At 40.9% G+C, this 21,438-nt stretch overlaps 2 protein-coding genes across 7 annotated transcripts; both read right to left on the minus strand.

Moving 5' to 3' along the window:
* Positions 1 to 301: 301 nt before the first annotated feature.
* Positions 302 to 16,524, minus strand: hgs (hepatocyte growth factor-regulated tyrosine kinase substrate). 6 transcript variants are annotated; one of them, XM_026946054.3, is made up of 21 exons: positions 16,372 to 16,524; positions 13,662 to 13,746; positions 13,497 to 13,572; positions 13,307 to 13,399; positions 9,962 to 10,082; positions 9,815 to 9,867; positions 9,655 to 9,723; positions 8,392 to 8,516; positions 7,910 to 8,033; positions 7,082 to 7,180; positions 6,856 to 6,951; positions 6,643 to 6,681; positions 6,379 to 6,540; positions 5,976 to 6,189; positions 5,412 to 5,584; positions 4,996 to 5,136; positions 4,256 to 4,439; positions 3,950 to 4,086; positions 2,999 to 3,097; positions 2,758 to 2,844; positions 302 to 1,658 (listed from the first exon to the last, which is right to left on the minus strand). In XM_026946054.3, exons 1-21 carry the CDS (start codon positions 16,406 to 16,408, stop codon positions 1,566 to 1,568), a joined length of 2,307 nt encoding a protein of 768 aa, XP_026801855.1. In that variant the 5' UTR covers positions 16,409 to 16,524; the 3' UTR covers positions 302 to 1,565. The 6 variants fall into 6 exon arrangements, with proteins under 6 accessions (XP_026801855.1, XP_026801858.1, XP_026801857.1 ...); XM_026946057.3 differs by having other exon boundaries at positions 5,976 to 6,186; positions 7,910 to 8,006; positions 9,962 to 10,085; XM_026946056.3 differs by having other exon boundaries at positions 7,910 to 8,006; positions 9,962 to 10,085.
* A 2,189-nt stretch (positions 16,525 to 18,713) lies between these two features.
* On the minus strand, positions 18,714 to 21,416 carry cldnk (claudin k). Its single transcript, XM_026945954.3, has 2 exons — positions 21,141 to 21,416; positions 18,714 to 19,770 (listed from the first exon to the last, which is right to left on the minus strand). The coding sequence occupies exon 2, from the start codon at positions 19,620 to 19,622 to the stop codon at positions 18,972 to 18,974; it is 651 nt and encodes a 216-aa protein (XP_026801755.3). The 5' UTR covers positions 19,623 to 19,770; positions 21,141 to 21,416; the 3' UTR covers positions 18,714 to 18,971.
* Between the last annotated feature and the right edge of the window lie 22 nt (positions 21,417 to 21,438).

Consider the following 21,438-nt stretch of genomic DNA (forward strand, 5'->3'; position numbering starts at 1 on the left):
GAAAACCTGCCAAATATCAAGGAAGAATACAATACCAAAATTTGAAATAAATAAATAATACAGAACTTACATATTTCATATATATATATATAACTATTCCTTTGACAATTATTCCCTAAATTACAGTATAGGTAGCATTCTTTTATTTTATTAAATATTAAACTTTTTTTAATTAATATTTATTTGATTTTATTTCTTTGCTGTTTTCTTTCAAAAGCAAAACTAACTCCACATGTCTACTTTACTCTTCATTCATTTTCCATGTTACTTCAGACACAATAAAAGACACATTGCCAAAAAGTGCACAATAAAAGAATGAGATATTTATTAAATATAATCTTAAAACTCTTTCCCGGAGTCATACAGATCAGTATGATGGAACGAAGCTGTCCACAGACGGCATTAAAGGGTTACAGAACTGCTCACTGGTCGATGGACGTTACAAACATGCAGTACAAGTCCATTTTTTAAAGCAATGTTCGATACATCCTTCATCTGAATCACAATACGATCCTGCTTTACCGCTCGCATCGCTCTCTACAGAGGCGCCTGTTTAACGAAGTGAGAAAAAACAGGATTTTCTTCATCTCTGTGATGTCCTGGCATTCTGATTTTCTTTTTATTGTGAAATCAGTCGTGTCCTGAAGCCTGATGTTAAATCTGGCAAAACTTTATTTATTTATTTATTATTTTTTTTTAAACACACGACGAAATCTTTTTGTACAAATCAGCACTAAATGCAAAAAAAAAAGGCTATACAGCACCGGTCCCATCTATTTAATATAATCTACGAAAGCCGAGATTGCGAGGATTATTAGCTAGGATTCCGTGACAATGATCCTAAATGCAGAGAAAGTCCAGATCTTTTGGAATTTGACTTGTACAATGGGATTTCTGCAGTGAACGCTGCTCTGGAATGTCGGGATTTGTGTCTGTGAGAGAGGTGAGAGGCAGCACTCGAAGACACCATATTTATAACAAGCACCAGAGTGAGAAATCTGATCTACGATCAGCCCTCGCTCTCGGACATGATCCTGGATCAGGCGCTCTTTCCCCCCTGAATCGCTTGATAGACAACTTGTTAAAGCCATTCGAAAGCTTCTCAAATTAAATTAAAACACGTTCACTTGATCAGGGTGGAGACGCCGTAAAGAACGACTGAACACATGCAGGTCGACTTTAGAAAAATATGAGATGGTCACGTCTTATTCGCTGTCTTTTAATACATATTTTGTTAATATTCAAGGATACGAATGACTAGCTAAGAGGTGTTTCATAAGGAAACACTACATACATTTCGAGAGAGGCGTTGAAGGATTTAAGAACCATTTCTAGCCTTCTCTCCACGTAAAGCAGAGAGAGAGAGAGAGAGAGAGAGAGAGAGAGAGAGAGAGAGATATATCATACCAGCAGCGAAAAGAGTCTCATGTTTCTGATAACCAGGACGTTTTCATCAATAGATGGTCACAGAAATATTGCAAGTGGACTGAGTGTGTGTGGGGTTACAGGAGAAAAACAGCAGAGGGCTGACTGTAGTGTGGTGGATCAGCAGATAATATGGAGTTTTAGTCAAAGGAGATGAGCTGAGCCTCGGCGCTGCCTGCTGGGGGCTGCTGGGGCTGCTGTGCCTGCTGCTGAGGACCACCAGGGGGCGGCATCTGCACAAACACACACACGCACACAGAGAGAGAGAGAGAGAGAGAGAGAGAGAGAGAGAGAGAGAGAGAGAGACCAAAAGTGGGTTAACAGGAAAGATACCATGTTTCTGTTCTTTTCTTTGCCGAAAAAAAAGGCCAATTTACAAATAAGCTGAAAGCAAACCTAAAATGATATGCATTTCCATCTATTGTTATACCACAGTGGTGTGGAATTCTCAATTCTGATTGGTCCAGTGGTGTTGATTAATCTTCTATAACAGCAGGTTAATATTAATGCGTGTTAATATTAATGCACATTACTGTACAGTGACAGCTCATTCAGAGGCACTTGTACAGCAGACGCTCCACATAAACCGATTAAAAAACATGTAAAACTGTTGAAGCTTTCTGTAAGGTGATGTTTATTTAACATTTATGGAAGGAGTCTCCAGTGTCAGCGCATCGTGAAAGACAGAGGTAAAGCTGTAACTGTTCCGATATCCTCAGGACAGACGAGTTTACACTTTGCGGTTTCTCGCAAAGACAAGACCAAAAAAAAAAAACCCCTCAGCTTATTAACTTAAAGGGGGGGGGGGGGGGGGGGGGGGAAGAGAGGTGAGAAGTGAGAACTTTTTTCACATTAAACATAGCTATAAATAAATAAATAAAAAGTATGCCTTGTCATTCATAATTAATTAAACAACAACTAATTGTGGTATAAGAGGAATAAAATGACAGTATAAAATGGTATAATGTTATATTACCATAGCTAGCACAAATTTGTTTTTAATGTTAGTATGCTGTTTTGAGAGTTTCTAGTTGTCATAGTAACTGGAAAAGTGTCTCTGTGGTTGCTAAGCACTTAAATAGCTAGAACTTCTTCCTAAAGGCTGTTACAATTCAGAGTGTAAATTATATGCTAGTCAGGGCAGAACTGGTCTGTCACCATATTAATATTAATAATATAGTAGTGTGATGTTTTGAACATGTATTTGCTATATCATCAGATTTATCGCATCTTATTTTTTCAAATGTATAAAAACACGCTTAGAACGTCTACGAGTGTTAATAAGTTTAATCAAGTGCACTTGACAGGTAGCAGACTATATTATGACCCCACCTGCTGGTACATGGGTTGTTGGCCAGGCATGTACTGCTGCTGAGGAGGCATGTTGGGGTCCTGCCCAGGAAGTGCTGAGATCATGTTCTACGAGAACGAGAGCAGTACAACGTTTACATTTAAACTCATTCACTCATCATAGTGAAAGACAGCTGTATAACTTTTTTTTTTCCCCCTTGGGCATTAGGTCATGCTAGAGATCTGAAGGAGAATGTTATATTCGCTGTGTGAGAATCCTGACCTGCATGCTGTACGGCTGGTAGCCCATGTAGGCCATGCCGTTGGTCGGGGCAGCCTGGGACATCGGGGGCAAACTCTGAGGAGCTTGAGACGCCACATTCTGCAGCGAAGAAACAGGTTCTGGTTTAAACTGTACCATTTCAAACCCGAGATAGAAGCAGTAAGTCATAATGCAGATGGTTTTCTTGACACTAAAGTCACTTTCACACCTATTAGTCCAAAAACGCTCTGTCATTTGGCTCAATTTAGCAGTTCACATTCACAAAAAAAACAAATAGCTGTAAACCAAAACACAAAGCATGTTTTGTTCATTTCCTGCAGTTGAGTCGTTTCTGAACCAAATCGAGTCGAGTTCACTTGGAAGCGGACCGAGACCACGTTGCTCAGAATCCCTCGGATCGGTTGTTTTAGTCCACACCTGAGTGTGATTGCTGTGTTCTCACCTTCCTGAAGAACCACTCAGAGAGTGAGAACACACCAGGGTTCCTTTCAAACAGACTGAACAGTGTGTATATGAAGGTATACACACTAGATCATATATATATATATATATATATATATATATATATATATATATATTTTTTTTTTTTTTTTTTCTTCCCCTAATGAGAACAATATAGGTGTGTAGCTGTTAATGTTATTTAATCATTTTTTTTTTTTTTTTTTTTTTTTAACTCCTGTGCCATGCTAGTCAAAGGTGTGGCAATTTCAACCAATCACGTTCTTGACGCCCAGCGCAGGGAGCAAATCACTTTGAGCATATGGTGTGTTTTTTCAGTGGACCAGAGATCGGATTCTAAATAAATGCCAGCTCAAATAATTTTCAAATTTTAAGACAAAACCAATGCAAGAAATTTTATCAAAGGTAAATGATAGTTAAATGATTTTTATAAACATTTCCAAAAGGTGGTCTGTTCCAAGACTTTGGTATTCCACAAGTGCTGCCTCTTACCTGGTAGCCCTGTGTCGGAGTGGGCTGGTAGTTAGTGTATGGAGGGCTGGTGTTAGGGGGTGGAGCCTGACCAGGAGCAGCGGGTTGCCCTCCGGTACCTGCGGTCTGATACATGTAGGCGTTCACCATGTTGGGATCTACGTGAAATGGAACACAATCTGCATTAGTATTTGTTCAAAAACTATAAATCTAGCTAAGTCTATGAGGAACTTACATTTATGAGGATATAGAGATGCAGAAAGCATACTTCAGACACAACATCAAACACAATGGTTTCAATAATTTCAGATTTAACCATCCGCTCACCCGTAGCCGACACTGGCATGGCCTGGTAGGGTCCTCCCCCGGCCTGCCCGGGTTGGTTCAGGTAGACCCCGTGCATGGGAGAGCCCTCCACTGAGCCAGCAGGGCTGAACGTGCCGGGGTAACTGGGGGGACCAGCGGGTGGATACACCACCCCTCCTGCCACGTTAGGCGGCAGTGACTGCATCTGCAGCACACAAAACACATCAAAACTCCAGACAGTACAGCAATATGCCAATCAGTATCAAATAACATGCGGGATGTGAGCACAATGAACGAAACCTCACATTTAACCATAATCGTGCGTTTTACAGCCTTACACATGCAACCCAAGCCACCATTTTCACCGTTTACTGATTTTTATTGCAATATTATTTTAAAAGATGATGCTCGAAACTAAAGGTAGTCAAAAACACAATTAAGAAACATATTCATCATGTAAACAGACTCTTTATTACATTAATTTCTGGCACAAATTCTGCTTTTAATGCTTAAAAAAAAAAAAAACACAATCCCATTCTGATCATTGGATGTCATCACTGAAAAGATAAAGTGACGTAAAAGCAATGCAGTGAAGATTTTGCTTTTCAGTGTGTAAAGTTTTCTCCATATCACTAATGAAAAGCAATAGTTTCCCTGCTGTGACTGCTTTTTGCTCTGGCACAGAAATATCTCCACATGATAGGGTCAGATTTGCTCTAAACAGGTCAACAGACTGTGTGGATTCAGTGGACAGAGCTCACCTGGGCATAAGGCAGGGAAAAGGCGGGCATCTGAGCACGCATCTGGATGGTGTGTTTCTGCTGCTCCAGACGCAGCTGCCGCTCCTTCTCCTGCTCCTGCAGACGCTGAATAGCCAGCTGTCTCTGCATCTCCAGATACTCCTGCAACCGATAAGGAATGTGACTGATCAACAATCGCCTCTCACCCATGAGCAAGATGAGAAGAGTCCACGTGTATGCGAATAAATATTAGAGATGTCACAAAGAAACAGTTTAAATTTTTCAGTAGTAATTAAGTATTCTAAGGCAAAGAAGACAACTTTCCTAATCCTCCTAAACGCTCGTCTCTTAATGTATGAAAAGAGTTGAAAAGATTTACCACCTTTTGATAATGCTGTTCCAGGAGATTCATGTTAAATCGATCACATGGCACTCACCTGTTTCTTCTGCCTCATGATCTCGAGTTTCTGGGCGAGCTGGATCTGCCGCTGTCTCTCGGCCTCCTCGGCGGCACGGCGCAGTTTCTCGCGGTGCTCGTCCCTCAGAGCGTTCAGAGCGGCCCGTGCGTCCCGAACCTGCGCCAGCTTATCCTGCAGCCCCTCATAGTACACTACAGGCGAAAGAGAACCGAATGTCATCACCGAGTGCGTCGTGTAAAATGAGCGATGTGTTTAATCATTCCTCTTTGTAAATAAGACGTAAGACACTATTTACTTTATTTTTACGATGTAATATTGAAACAGTTAATTCATGTTTTTCAAGGTTCCGGGTTTCCATAATAATGTTCTAATCTTACTTAAGAAATATTAGATGGATTTTTCCCCCCCAAAAGCAATAAAAATAAATAAATAAATTAAAAAAATCAGTCCTAAACTCAACACACTTGGAACAAAGTGCACACTAGATACCAGTTAACACAACTGCCATATTATAACTGTAACATTTAACATGCAGAGCCCATGTGGAAAAGAACGGTGCGAGGCGTGACAGTGTTGACTCACGTCTCTTCTCGTCGAGCTGGTTGAGGAGCTCCAGCAGCTGCGGGTGCATGTTGTTGATGGACTGGAAGAGGGAGAGCACGGCGCTGTCGTTGGTGATGCTGCGCCCGCGCATGTGGTTGCTCTTCATGCGATTCAGGAAGGTGGTGACGGCGTTCTGTAGAGCTTTGAGGAACTGCTCGTGGTTCTCCTCTGATTCTCCGTTCTGGTACTGCTGCTGCGGAAGCGCATCACAAATCAGCTGCACTAAGGTCACGCTTTGTTACTTAGAGTAAGAACTTATTCACTTCCGTGATCTTCTGTATAATGAGAAAAGGCTTATACAAAAAAGGTGCACAATGCAGAAAAGAACTTCCTGGAACAGCTTCGTATTTTAAACACAGCACACACTTAACACTTAATTTACCTCCACTATGTTGATGGGCTGAACGGGGGCGTGGCTTTCCACTGGCTGGCTGACTGGCATCGGTTCAGCCAATGGCACCGGAGCAGGAGCAGAGGGGGTGGGACTCTTGCGCACTTCCTCCTGCTTCTTCTCCCAGTAAGTCCTATTCAGATAACGGGCCAGCTGGAAAAGATGAATATAAACATCATCATCACAGTACAAAGGTTCACATCGTGCTAAGCTGCATGCTGAAGCAGAAACACCATCTTGTGAGGAGATACTTACCTCAGGGTCAACATCTTCAGCCGAAGGAGCAGAGGAGTTCTAAAGAGAGAGGAGGCAAGATAGATAAACGATCACACAATGTCAAGAAAAAAGTCTTTACCCATGACTACACAATATTTTTCACACAAATTGCTGATTACTGTACAAACATCTCTCATTATAGCACCTAAAACCATATTTCGCATATTCTTCGTATACCATCCAGACCCTTACCACGGGAGAGGAGTAAAGAGTGCTGACGGGCGGAGCGGAGGAGGTCACCGGAGTCGGGTCAGCTTTGGGGTACACAGGGTACGAGCTCTTCTGCCTCTGAAATAAACAAAACGAGACAGAGCATATATATATCTGCATGCGTGATGCTTTATTCTCTTTATCCCCCCACCATTTCTATGGACATGTTGTAGGACCACCAGAGAGAATGACTTCATGCACATCTCACCATTCTCTCCTTCTCCTCAGCTTCACTCTGAGACAGAGCGATGGCCAGCTGCAGCTCCTCTTCCTCTTGCAGCGCAGCCTCGTCTCTCTTAGGGGGCATCTGGGGAAGCAGAGCAGCCAAATAAACTCAGCACATCCATATATAAACAGGAGAGAAGACAGAAAGAGTGCAAAATTGGGGCATGGCTTACCACTGACTGCTAGAATTGAATATGTTAAAGAAAAATAATCAAACTATTTAATTTAAAAAAGTTCAGTAAGATCATGTTCCTAATAGGCATGTTTCCCATGAGCAGCTGTAAGGACTTTAGAGTGCAATAGCAGTGATGAATAAACACCATCAGCAGCAATGAGTCTGACTGCAAGGCGAGTGGAACGCTGTCTGTGTTTTTCATGATAGCAGAGTGCCTCCAAACTTTTCAGAAAAACACACATCGAATGCTTTTTTATTACCTGAGCAATCAGGTCACAAGCAAGCAAAACAAACAAGCATCAGTGAAAACTCAGCCTTATTAGTGAGAACATGAGAAGAGTTATGACATGTCGAATGGAAAATATTTTATTGGAAATATTCCAAATGTTGCCATGGAACTAACAATAATCCAATAATACTAAACAATTTCTGCCTCCAAAGCTACAGCAAAGACAAACGACCTCCTCGTCGAGTTAAACCACTCTTTATTTAATCTCTGAACAGCAAGCTAGGCTAGTTATTTAGCCGATACTAGCTAGGATGGGTAATAGCGTTGTCATGGTTACAGTACGCACGTTGCATGAGACACTTTTTATTCAGATGAGCACAAAAGATGCTCCAAGTGACAGCACCGACCTGAGACTGCTGAGCCAGAGGGCTGGTCAGGTACTCGGGCGGCAGCTCGGACTGCCCGCTGCTGCTGCTGCTGCTGCTGCTCTTCCCTTCGGCTTTCCTAGAAGGGGGAGAGAGGGAGGGGTGGCTGGTGAGGAGAAGGGATCAGGAGACACACACAGACTAGTAAATTGCAGAAGAAACACAAAACACTTTGAACACATGACTTCACAGGGACAAATCAAAAATGTGAAATGCAGTGCGTAGGGATACAGCTGTGAAATACGGCATGATGGAGTGATACGTGTATTGTAATACTAAGTGCTTGTGAACGGTCTTGTCTTTTAAACATGAAGATTCAGAACATGAATGTCAAGGAAATGCCTTACAGCAGCATCCTTCAGCCATATTAAAAAAAGCAGAACTGGAAAAACAATAGTACAAGCTTCGATGTGTGTGTGTGTGTGTGTGTGTGTGTGTGTTGTCTCGTTTCCACTTGGACTTACTTGTTGAGGTGCTCGAAGCAGGGCTCACACACTCGCACCTCTTTCTCAATGCCGAACTTGGGGATAGTGGAGTATTTGGAGGAGCACTTGCCACAGAAGATCTGTCCACACGCCCTGCAGTGGTGCTGAGGGAGGAGAAACACTGCAACGTCAGGAAACACCAACACCGCTCCGATATTACTTATCAGGCTACTCATAGTTCACACCTACCCTGTTATTAGCAGTGCCAGTAGCTGGGGAAATTAGCACTTGTTATGCAACAAATCGATTAAATTTAATTAAAATAAATCCCACCATCCTCCTCTGTACAGGTTTACTGATTAACCTAATCCAACCACGTATATATTAAACTCATTATTTAAATGTGTACAGAAATATTTCGGTTGTACGTTTGCGCCCTGGAGTCCTTTTCATTCCTGAACAGATCACGATATTACATAATGGAGTAAGGGAGCATTTTCTTTGGTTTTTCATAGTCAGAGGTCATAAATTATGAGTTACGACCTTTAGTCGAATGCAGCACGTTTTACAGACCCAATGTGCATCTCCAGACCCCACTGGATTAGTAAAATACCCCATATTCTCTGGGCTGACAGGAAATATAGCTTATTTTACATTATTATAAATCCATGGTGTGGTGCTTCTGCTTGTCTAAACCAAAGAGACTGCAGTAATGGTGGTGAGTGCACCCAAACAAATCCAAGGGTGCCAATACTTTCCTCTGATCAATGTCGCATGTCAAATGGCTTTTCATTGCACATAATGGGTCCTGCATAGAATCCACAATGCCATTATGTTATTCCCTATGTAGTGAGCATATATAGTGAATAGGAAGCCATTTTGGATTTGAAACTGAAGATGGTGGATTTGTAAGAAAAGTAAAACCTAGGTAAGGAATGTAACACATAATGCATTACTGTGAGAAAAAAAAAACAAGCTAAAATGTTTCTTCTACGTGATATGAATGCATAATGTAGCGCTACTGCTAATATTTGTTTCTTCTGAGGTAGTAAACGATTATAATGCTCAAAATAGCATAGACTTGCTTGGTTAATTGACTAAATTGGCCGTCTGTGTTTTGACAGTTAGCCTGAAAAGGAAGATGTTCTGTTATTCAATTAGTGAAAGAAATTTTAACGCACACTTAAGTCTATAAAACTGCTCAAAATTATCACCACATGGCTCTGTGTACAGGTTTCTGACTCATCGAATGCAACTCACTAATTCACGACAGATAAAGAAGAACAAGCTCTCTGCGTTTACCTTTCGAGTCATCACTCCGAACTGAACTCTGCACCTGTGGCACTCCTCGGCATCCACCCAATCAGGGGCCTGAAAAGGACGCACACCATTATCGTCGTCTGCATAATACACACATCACAATCTGTGGCCCTGTCACTGTCTCTCTAGCAGGATCGCTCACCCTCTCTGCAGCAAACATGGCGTCGCTCTCTTTAAACTCCGGGAACACATGACCTGAGGGAGCGCAGGAGAATTCAATTCAATCAGATGTGCTGCTTTGCTTTATATTTTACAACTCTGTTGTTTATGCCAGCTGTGCTTTGTGTACCTTCCACCTTCATGATCTGGTAAGTGTCTTGGACCACTTTGTACTTGGGCTCGTTGCGGAAGGCGTGGGCCCAGGCCTGGATCAGGTACAGGATCTTGTTCCTGACGTTCGGCTCAGTTTGCTTCTGAGGACAGCAGAGGACGTGTCACATCAACACAAATTGATGAGAGTGTATGTGAAGGATTTTCAGTCATCCAGCTCAATCTAAAACTTTTGGTTTTTGACATTTGTTTTCTATGTAATTCAGTGCTTAGGGACACGTGGCAAGAGGCATGTCTGTGCTCTACTCACAAATATTTCCCTTCATTCACTGGACACAAATACAGCGCCAGAAAGAAATCGACCAAGTACGTAAGTCGTAACAATAGTAGCCTGCTAAAAGTACACTGCATGTCTTTGTTTTTTTGTCTTCTTTGGCCTAGATATCTGGAAGACATCATACTCCGTGCTGTCACTTAATTTACCATCCCACAAGTCGAGAATGCCACACACTACCCACAACACACAGTTCACTTTCTCTACAATCCTTCTCACATTTTCATCGCAAATCAACCTGCACTAGGATTCACTTAGAGGCAGAATGAGACTGGGACCACAAACAAGGAGGGCAACACACTAGGATTTAATTGAAATGGACTAAAGAATCCATGTGAGAAAACGCACTGAGCGAGCAGTATGTCGAGGCAATTAGACTTGTGTTACTCGAAAATGTTTCATCAATCCACAACCTCAGGTAAAACCTCAACGCTATAAGACCACAGGCAAGTCCACCTTGACTTATTCCTGTTAGACATTTAATAAAAACCTTTAATAGTAACCAAAAGCAACTAAATATGAAATTGTGTCATCCTGACATTCTAACAAATAAAAAGCCTTCTATTATTAAATACTCAACTCTCTTTTTTTTTTTTTTTTTTTTTTAAAAATCGATCCACTCTGATCAACAGATATTACCTTTTACGTCAGGTTTCATCAGCAGATTGATTTTGGACAATCCACAAAGCTAAAAGGCATTTCTCGTTCTGACACTTGCTGGAACTCCCCTGAGCTTTAAGAACCGAGAGGACATGTGACACGATGACACAACCAGGAAGTAAAGTGCAGTATGACTCATCAGGAAGAGTAGGATCATAACACCAGAGGAGTAACAGCCTCCCGAACACAGAACAGAGGAACGATAGTGTATACCGTATAACGATATCATGAATTCACCTCATGTCACAACAGTGTCTGATATTTTTCCAGATCTCTAAGCACTCAGAGAACTCAGGAACGTTTTAAAAAAAAGTTATAATTTAGCCCAATGCATGTTACACATTCAGCAACCAGAAAAAAAATCTTCGTTGCTAAACGCTCTACTTGATTTATACATGTCTTGGTGGCGTGATGTTCCTCAAAGCCAAATATTCTGATAATTTAACATAATTAACATTGCTAGCTAACAAATCATTATTGTCCTGACTAGCCTGCATTATTATGACAGATTTTTTGTGTGTTAGTACAAACATTCATTTATCTATACAATAACCAGACCTACAGATACACCACATCGCTGCCGAATTCTGGATTCTGATTGGTCAGAAGGTGTTGATTAATTTTCTATAACAGCAGCTCTGTCAGTAATGCCACAGGTTTATATTAAAGCGCTCGTTCTAATACGTTATCGATTCTATATTAATAACTTACAGTTTGAATTTTATGGCAGAGCTCCACTTAAACAGATTTTAAAACGGTGTTATAATTGTTGATACGGTCCAGTGTCAGGTGACGTTGACTTGGAATAAGCTGACTTCATCTTATTAACATCAAGAGAAGGTGAGAGAACGACTGCTTATAACTGCTATAACGTAAATAATAAGAGGAAATAACTTAATAAATGGATTGCTGTTTATTATCAGACTTATGTGGAGCTTCCGCTATACAAGACCTTGTGCTTTAGCTGTTTCTATAAAAACAATATTGTAAAACAAAGGCATTAATATGAACCTCTGACCAATCAGAATTGAGAATTTAACATCACTGTGGTATAAATATACACTACTGAAGAGTGTGTTACTAACAGTACATTACCATTACTATTATAATATACTGTTTAGTATAAACTACATTATACATTTGTTCACAGGTAAAATTCTACACTACCGTAAATGTGGAATATTAAATGTAGTATAAATATAAGCGTAAGATGTAAAGGTTTGACACGAGTGTGTTTCGATCTGTATATTATACAAATCATGACTACATTAGGTTAAAATATAAGCAAACAAATGTGGTACTGCTCAGGAAAATATCATTCACACATTCATTTGCATGAATCGGGAGGTAATTTGGCCTGGACAGTTCACCTACTGGCATGCTTTCGCAACGTGTGAGGAAACCGGAGAACCCAGAAGAAACCCAAACGGACACGGGGTTAAGGACGATAAGTGTTTTTGGACACGAGGCTGAAACGGTGCTACGTCATCATCAAAGCACTCAACATAGATTCAACCACAGATGATTCATAAGGCTAGCTCATTCAGCATGTTTCTAAAGCAAGTAAAAATAATCTCAACAACAACAACAAAAAAAACATTCTGGCTTCCTTTGGAGAAGTCAGGAGAAGACACGGGGTGCACGAGGCGTACTGTCACGACAAAACAACGACGAGTTCAACCTCATCCGAGAGCTACGGAGCCATGACGAACGATTCCACAGCTATTCTAGGAAGGACAAAACACACGACTGAGGTCTTTGAAAGTCTCAATAAATACTGAGACAGGTAAATACTTAGCAGCTCCTCCACTGTAACTAGCGAGTCGTGTCTTTGCTACGTCACATATGAGGGCTCATCTTATTGGTTGCACTTTGAAAAGGTCAGTGTAAACTGGATAAGAGCTGAATTTCAGGGATCTTTCTCTCTCTCCAAAGGGGAAAATGGCTTCGTCGGTGCAAAGATGTTTGGATGGTGAATGTCTGTAGGAGGACTAACCAGAGCTCGGGATCGAACTGGGGAACCTGAAGCTGTGAGACGCAAACGCTACCCGCTGTGCAATTGTGCCAAAATATAATATATAACTTATTAAATCTTTTTGCTAAACCTTCAGGTAACCATAGCAACCATTAACCCTGACTCAGTATCCTTTTCCCTCTTCTGGACCCAAACTCATCTTTGGACTGTCCTACTTTTCTCAGCAGGGAAATTGGAGGAGATTTAAAAAAATAAATAAATAAACTGCTGCCAGGTAACATGTACACGCTTTAGTGCTGCAGCTACGTCACGAACCTGATGTTATCCAAGTAAAAGAAATATTTAGGAACGTTTAAATATCTTCTATAATCAGATGAAGTGTAATAAAACTCTACCTTGAACAGATCCTTGAGTTCCTCCATGGTTTGCTTACTCGCCACTTCATCATGAACCGTCTGGCCACAGTTCTTCACCACGGACTCCAGAACCTGGTTAGAAGAAAGGTCACGTAAGTAAGAACCATCAAAGCATTTCCTCGTCAAATACTGAGATTCTGTTGATCATAATGAACCCAGCAGCTCTTACCTCGAGGGCGTAGAGGGCCACGTGTGGATTTTTGTCATTTAGCTTCTTCTTGATGGCAGCGATTGCGTATTTAGCCCTGAGAGTGAGGAAAAGAGCGTTCTTATATCTCTGGGATGAATATTCAGTACAGCCTGGTGACATGGTGCCAGCGTGATGAGGACTTACTGCGTGTCTCCTTGCCGGATGAGGTCGCAGATCTGCAGGATGGATTCCCAGTCCGTCTCCAGCAGCAGCTGACTGGTGGCTTTGTCTGTAAAACAGGATGAATGATATCTGAACATCACGTACACCTTCACTGCCTCTGTACAGTTAACAGAACAGACACCTGTAGATAGAGCAGGTTACGACAACACGCGCCACGCGGCCGCCGCGGGGACGCGACTTAATAATCATCAGTTCCTCTGTTTAAGTGTGTTTATCTCTCATGAAGAAAAGACCATAGCCTCAATTCTCACTTCCTATTAGCTCACTGTTCGAAATGACCCAAATTCCCAGGGTTCAAGTTCACCTAGATGACGTCAGCACAAAAAGAAATGAACAGCTACTAAAGTTTTTTGCCAGTTAGAATTTTATTCAGTGTGTCTGCTCCCGGCTTGTTACAGCCTAAAGAAAGAGTAGCGAAAATATTGCAAATAAAATCATTTTGCCTTTGGGTTAGATTTGTCAAAAATAAAATTAAATCTCTTTCCAGGACTTTATATTGGAGGGACGAACCAAATGAGTTCATTAGAAAATACAACTACAAAATAAATCTAACTGGAGGAGCAGGCAAGAGGAGATTTAAAGGACAGAGAGAGACTTTTTGACTTTTGAGATCTATTACTAATTCAATATAAACAAATAGAGACCGATATATTTAAAAAACAGAATGCAAATAAAAATCTCAACATAAAAAACTGTATACGTTTGAATAGAAATTCTGTAATACCATTTATCAATAAAATAAAACACCCTCTCAGATATTTAGCCTAAAAGCCTCATCATTAGACTCACATCAAAGATTATCAACATTCCATACATGATAAAAATAATTCACATCATTTACAAAACTATAACAGGCATATTCTATAGTTAAGGATTAAGAGAGACGGCGAGAGCGAGACAGACTTTGGGGAGGAAAAACAAAAGAGAGAGAGAGAGAGAGAGAGAGAGAGAGAGAGAGAGAGAGAGAGAGTTTAAGGCCAAACACAACCAGGTACAAACTACAATCTGATATTGTTGGACATTATGAGAGTGTGTGTGTGTGTGTGTGCCCCACATCTAGACAATATAAAGACACTATAGAGCTGCATTACTAAGCTGCTCGCTCTCTCTCTCTCTCTCTCTCTCTCTCTCTCCTACAGCCTGAAGGCATGGAGCTGGATGGCACACAGGAAGTGAACGCAAAGCTCCTTGCTGCGAGGGAGAATAAATAAACCGTTACACACACACAAACAGATCACTTAAGCAGCACGACATGCCAGCGTGGTATAGATGTGGTACAGAAAGAATAAAACACCCAGTGTGGTGCGCTTACAGGAAAATAATCACCTCTCGCTTGGGAACAGTACTCTGACTCTGTCGTTGATTATTTTCCTATAACAGCACAACACTGAGAGTTTTATTCCTTGCGTAAACAAAAGATTTTTCTTCACTGTACAATATTTTCACAGACTAAAAGGCAAACTGAATTCATCTAAATATAAAAAATTGTGCTCTTTTTTTTTTTTTTTTTTTAAACCTTCTTGAAACACTACTCATGAGATTTATCTTTAGATTAGCTGATTGTTTTCCTACAATCGCACAACACTTAGAGAGTTATTCCTAACATCTGGGCTATTTTCTCAGTGGGTTTTATAAACTGAAGATGTTATTTATCTCTTTTTTTTCACTTTACAGTACTTTGACAGGATGTAAAGCCAAACTGGACAGCTCCATGTTCTTTTTTAAAAATATTAAACCAATCATAAGATGTTAATTATGTTCATAATAGTGACAGAAAACCCAGTCATTAACAGCATCTGTTTCCATGACAACGAATCATCAGGTCATATTGACAGCTACACTCCTCATCCAGGCAAAGAAGAGACTTTATTCTAATCATAACTGCTATTTTTCTTTCTAAACTGCTGCCAGCTGGTTATTTTTATGAGCTGTTCTCTCCATCAGGCGACATCATGGCGCAAAAACAAGGCCAGCTAACTAACTGTGCTAGGCTCTGACTGGGATTAAATGCTAATGATTGCTAATGATGTACACCTTTAATGGAAAAGTACCTCATTTAGTTAACTCAGCTGTTTTAATGAAAGCAGTGACGTGTGATTGTGTCTACATTTAAACATTACTAGCCACCTCCATGAGCAAGAGGCACACAGCTAGCACTGTAAATATTAGCTAGCTAGCTTGCTAATACGGCTAACTTAGCCTTCTTTAGCTCCTAAGAAACAGACGGACCAGGGGATTTAGCTCCATATCAGACATGTTTTAACTTTTATATCACTAAACAGGGTAACATCGAGGATTTCATCGCGAATTAACACTCTAACATACACACACAATAGATCGGTTGCTACTGAAACCCCGTATTTCGTTCCCCAACCGTTTTCGGGCAAGTCCCATGTTCTGCGTTCTGATTGGCTAGACAATGCACTTCGCGCACTAGGATTGGCTATGAGTTCTGGAACTGCGTGTCAGAGTAAAGCACTGGCCAATCCGCGAAGAGGAGGCGGGACTTGTTAAAAACAAAACGGGTGCTGAACCAATAATACACGCGTGAACTTGGCAGCCACAGCCCCGCTAGCTAGCTAGCTAATAGAACAGTGTTTTTTTTCCGGAAACTTCTTGGCTTTATCACAATTTATCGTCAGAGTTTATTAAATAAATAAATAGAACATACCCAACAGCCTTTCAAATGTACCTCCACCTTTTCCCATGGTTGAGTTCTTCTATAGGACACTTGATGACTAGACGCGTCTATGTTTTGGTCAACCGAACCCTTATTTGTCACCTGTTTCGAGTGAATCACGTGACGCCTACTTCCGGTTTTAGCGTCACTAGGTTACGTTCTCAATCGCTCATTTACCTTTATAAGAGTGCCCTAATTAGGCTATCAACTAGTGTATTATACGTGTTATGTGGTGCAATTTGTGTATAACCGATATTTGTTATCCGGCCCCTGGATAAAAGTTTATTTTTGCTAATAACACAGACTTTATCCTCATATATGGCTTCATTAGGTGTTAAAAATTCTCTCCCGTTTGGAGACAGAGCGACTCAGTACTGAATAATCCTGAAATAATATTCATATAATTGTTTTAAAAGAATCAAATATATGTAATGAACACTAAATAATAATAATAATAATAATAATAATAATTATTATTATTGTTATTATTATTATGTATTTTAGTACTATTGACCATGCTGTTATAATGGATATTATTTTAAAAACAGCTGGTTTAGACACATATTTGCTTGTTTTAGATCTCGACATGCCATTACATGCAAATGCAATATGGTGTCCCACAGGGTTCTGGTTTAGGCCCAGTATTATTCTCTGTTTATCTGAATAATGAAAAAATGGAATGTATCTGTTGCTTTACTAACCGACTATGACCAAGCTATTCACTCAACTGCTAAGACTGGGCCGTATTCGGAGTTGATTTAAGGCTTTAATACCGAAACTGAGTGCATCGCCATTCAGACTTCAAACATAACCCCAGACTTATATATTCTGAAGATACGCGAGAGTTACGCACACGGGGTGGAGTTTGAGTAGAAAACGGGCGTGTCTCAGTTCCACATGATTCTGATCTTGGACCTAAGCACATTTTCTTGTGTAATATATTTTCTTGGCACGAGCGTAGTGCAGTATCAAGCCAAGCATCACTGTGTTGACAGTTCGATGTTACCACAATGAAATTTATAATTTAGGCTTTAAATATTCTCGACAAATTATGGAATGCCATTCAGGGCCAATCATAGTAAATAGAGAAATATGGCACTATTAATTTATTAATAGAATCATCCCATAATCAGAGACCAAATATTTGTGAATTAGCTTAAAGTGAGCTGTAAGGGTAGCAGATGAGTGCTCGGTCAGCTTATCCTTCAAACTGTGGGCACGTTATTGAAAATAATTCACCATCTCTGTATGGCCCAAGTCACTATAACACTATAACACCTTGAGTAGTTTTCTGACAAAACAGTCTTGGCTTGGCGTCACCCTGAACAACCAAAGATCCTTTATATTTCCAATGTTTTTCCTGTTTTTTTTTTTGTTTTGTTTTTTTTTAAATCCCCCCACCAGTACCATTAGATTACACATGACTCACTAGCAGGCACACAAAACACTATAGGCTATTGTTGCCGCTGTGCCGGTCGTGCTCCGTACAATGGCATTGTTTTGCTGGCGTACAGCAGCAGCCCCTCGTCACTACAGTCAGATACAGTCACAGAGGGAGACGGCACGGGCCGAGTGTGTCCTCATCAGCTACCGGTTCCACACAATGCCGAGTGTTTCTCAGCATGAAAGACACCTATCTGGAGAAAGAAACGTACACAGTACCACAGTATATGCAATGCTTAAAAATGTGTCATTAACTAGAAATATTAAGCAAAAGTGGACAATGGTATGAGTCCAAACTATGCCATGTAGAGTCATCCTTCTCAGAAATGCATGCACTTAGTTTTACACACAATGTGAATCTGTTTCACAGTCCACATCTGAATTAATTGAATCTGTATTGGGAAAAGCTGAGCTTTTGTCATGTGTCACTTCCAATTCAAACAATTTCTACAGCTTTTCTACTCTCCAACAAATATCAGCTCCTCATGACAATAAAAGCCCATAGATCTTCACTCATATATTGATCACATAAAATCAAAGAAAATGGCCCAAACTGTCTATTAACAATCACTATGATAAGTCCATAATCTATATAAAAGCTTGACATATTTTCTCATATATTTAATCATATTTGTTGTTGCTTTTTTAGTTAACTCAGATGTTCTACTGCCGGACATTTCTGTGGTCTACATATAACTTTCTTATGGTTCTCCGCTAAACTAAGGAGTATATATAATTTAAAAATATTTAAAACGTATATATACATTATAAAAAAAAATCCATTCCCATAAAGGCTGGTGTTTGAACGCCACTGATTTAAAGCTAATTAATTACCTTATATTTTTGTTGTTGTTTTTTTTTAAGCAGCGTTAACACATTATTTCAGGAGAGACTTTGTAGGATGTCTTTATTTTTTTCCATACATGAATAAATACAGAGAGAGAGAGACACAGGGTTATATGATGACACAAGAGGATGAAAAACTAAATAATTACACTTTTTTTCTTCACACCCTCCATTGCCTAGAGTCAGGCATTAACACTAGCAGTGAATAATAAAAAATACATTAACATTAACTGGAATGTATGACGATGGGGAAAACTAGCAGAGGGGATTGGTATGGGCTCGACTGCAGTCGGTGTCGCTCGTTAAACGTAACCTTTGACCTGCGTGCTTCCCCCGGCCCGGCGTGGGCTGCTCTCTCCGCTGCTGAAGGTAGGTGATGAGGGGATGCCAGGTGGGCTGGAGCCAGCGTAGAGCAGCGATCCGCCGATGAGCAGCAGGCCCGAGCCTCCCCAGCCCAGGTAGAGCGCAGGGCCGAGTTCACGCTTGTGCGGCGCCGCCACATATGGGTTGTAGAAATCCTTGATGATGGAGTGGGCCGTCCAGCACACAGGCACGAGGTAGAGGAACCCTGCAATGGCGAAGAGTATACCGGAAATGCGAGCCAGCCGCGCCTCCAAGCTCGGCTGACCCACACACTTGGTGCACTTGATGCCCAGTACGCCGAGGGCCAGCGACAGGGTGCAGAGCAGGATGGAGAGCACGGTGAGGCCACGCGCCGCCTGCATGTCACTGGGTAGCGCCAGCATACTGTCGTACACCTTGCACTGGATCTCGCCAGTACTCTGCACGATGCAGTTCATCCACAAGCCCTCCCACGTGATCTGCGCCGTCACAATGTTGTTACCGATGAAGGCCGTGACGCGCCACATGGGCAGCACACACACCAGGAAGCCGCCCACCCAGCCGATGATGGACATGACCAATCCCAGGAGCTGCATGCCCGTCGTCGCCATGCTGACTTTCTGTGTCTGAGGCGTGTGTGAGTTTGCTTTTATTTTTGGGTCCACAAAAAAAACCTGCTTTGGGAAAGCTTCAACTGAGATCGAAGAAGCTTTTCAACATTAGCAAGAGTCCTCAATCCTGAGTGTGGGTCAAATGGACCTACAAAACAAAAAGCGATAAAATCACTTTCATAACTTGGGACGCTTCATCCTGGAGCTCTTATTCACAGTATACTCATACTGAACACACTTCAACACACTTAGTACCGGTTATCTTTACTCCTGCATGCTGTAATGATTTATAATCCCACTATCCGGTGTCACCTAGAAGACAACTGCTTCTCTTATGAGTCTCGAGGTTTTCTTCTTCACTACATGTCACCTCTGGCTTGCTCATTAGAAATCTACATCCAGATTTCTGTAAAGCTGCTTTGTGACAACATCTCTTATTAAAAACGCTATACGCTTTAACATTTAATTTGGTTGAAATAAACATATGAGTGGATGTAAAAAAAAAATCATCACAGTGTAAATCTGTAAAGGTTTGTAGCACCAAACTGTTATATTTAAACTACTAAAAGAAAACGTTTTTTTTTTTCATTTATGTGCAAAGACAAAAAAAAAAGAATTTCAGTACGGAAAACAAACTTGAACATTATTTTAAAGAAAATTAATACCCTCTTACAGATAATCAACTGTAACATAACAGTCAGCTATGGATATTTTAAAATCAACTAAATGTGTGTTTGTGTGTTTGATTGTTTGTTTGTTTGTTTAGGGGGTGTGTAATTCTTAAAGTGTAATTTTTCTATATGTTCTCCAAGTAGTGGGACCTAGGATGTTCTATTTTTTGGCCAATGACATGATATTTCCTCTTAATGCTAATCATTAATTAATGATAATCCTCTTTTAAGATTCACTTTGGACATTATTCTCAAATAAAATGAATAATGATGTATGGAAAACGTCCCACTGTGTAGTACAAAGCCATGAAATTAATTCCTATTACTACAATTCATAGCGCATCTTAAACACAAATGATGTCGCACGCATCATTGAAGTGACCCATCATAAATATTTAGGGGTCTGGCGTAAACAGTGAGCCGATGCCGGATTCCAGCAGGCGTGTTAGAGAATGAATCCTTTTCACGCTGAGGGTGGGTGTCGAGCTACGCCTGGTAGGGCGAGTGGATTATCTCAGACAAACATGAGGAGTCTGAGGAACACAAGGAGCTTTCATGGTTTCGTTCAGAGTGGGACAAGGAGAGTAGCGTCTGTTCGTGCCTCAATGTTTCCTCAATGTTCAAGATGTTTTTTTCACAAGAGCCACTCCTCAAGCCATGTACAATGCTTTCTATCTCATATTAGAGGAGAAATAAAATACTATATGAACCCTTCACATGCAGCGCAGCAGTTCTCAGGTACATTCACATGAAAATACAGACTGTTTGATTTTCTAATCAAACTTAATAACTAATGAGGTGTAGTTTTGGTTGGCATTTGGATTAGAAGAAAAGTGAGGCGTGTTACCTGAATCTGGCTCCTCCTCTCGTCAGGTTGAGGTGCTTCTGATGCTCAGGATGAAGGTGATGGAGGTACGAGGTGATCCGCAGAGGTACAGTGTAATTCAAGCTGCACTGAAGACTGAACAGTATGGAGAGGAGAGAGAGAGAGAGAGAGAAAGAAAGAGAGAGAGAGAAAGAGGGGCTGCCCTCTGCGATGCCAGTGCGGGTCTGTGGGACAGTGGGCAGAAGCACGCGCTTGTGTGTGCGCGTTCACTGCACTCTGTGTGTGTGTAAGTGTGTGTGTCTGTTCATGTGTCCTAGTG

The sequence above is a fragment of the Pangasianodon hypophthalmus genome, chromosome 23, assembly GCF_027358585.1.
Source record: "Pangasianodon hypophthalmus isolate fPanHyp1 chromosome 23, fPanHyp1.pri, whole genome shotgun sequence".
Taxonomy (NCBI): Eukaryota; Metazoa; Chordata; class Actinopteri; order Siluriformes; family Pangasiidae; genus Pangasianodon; species Pangasianodon hypophthalmus.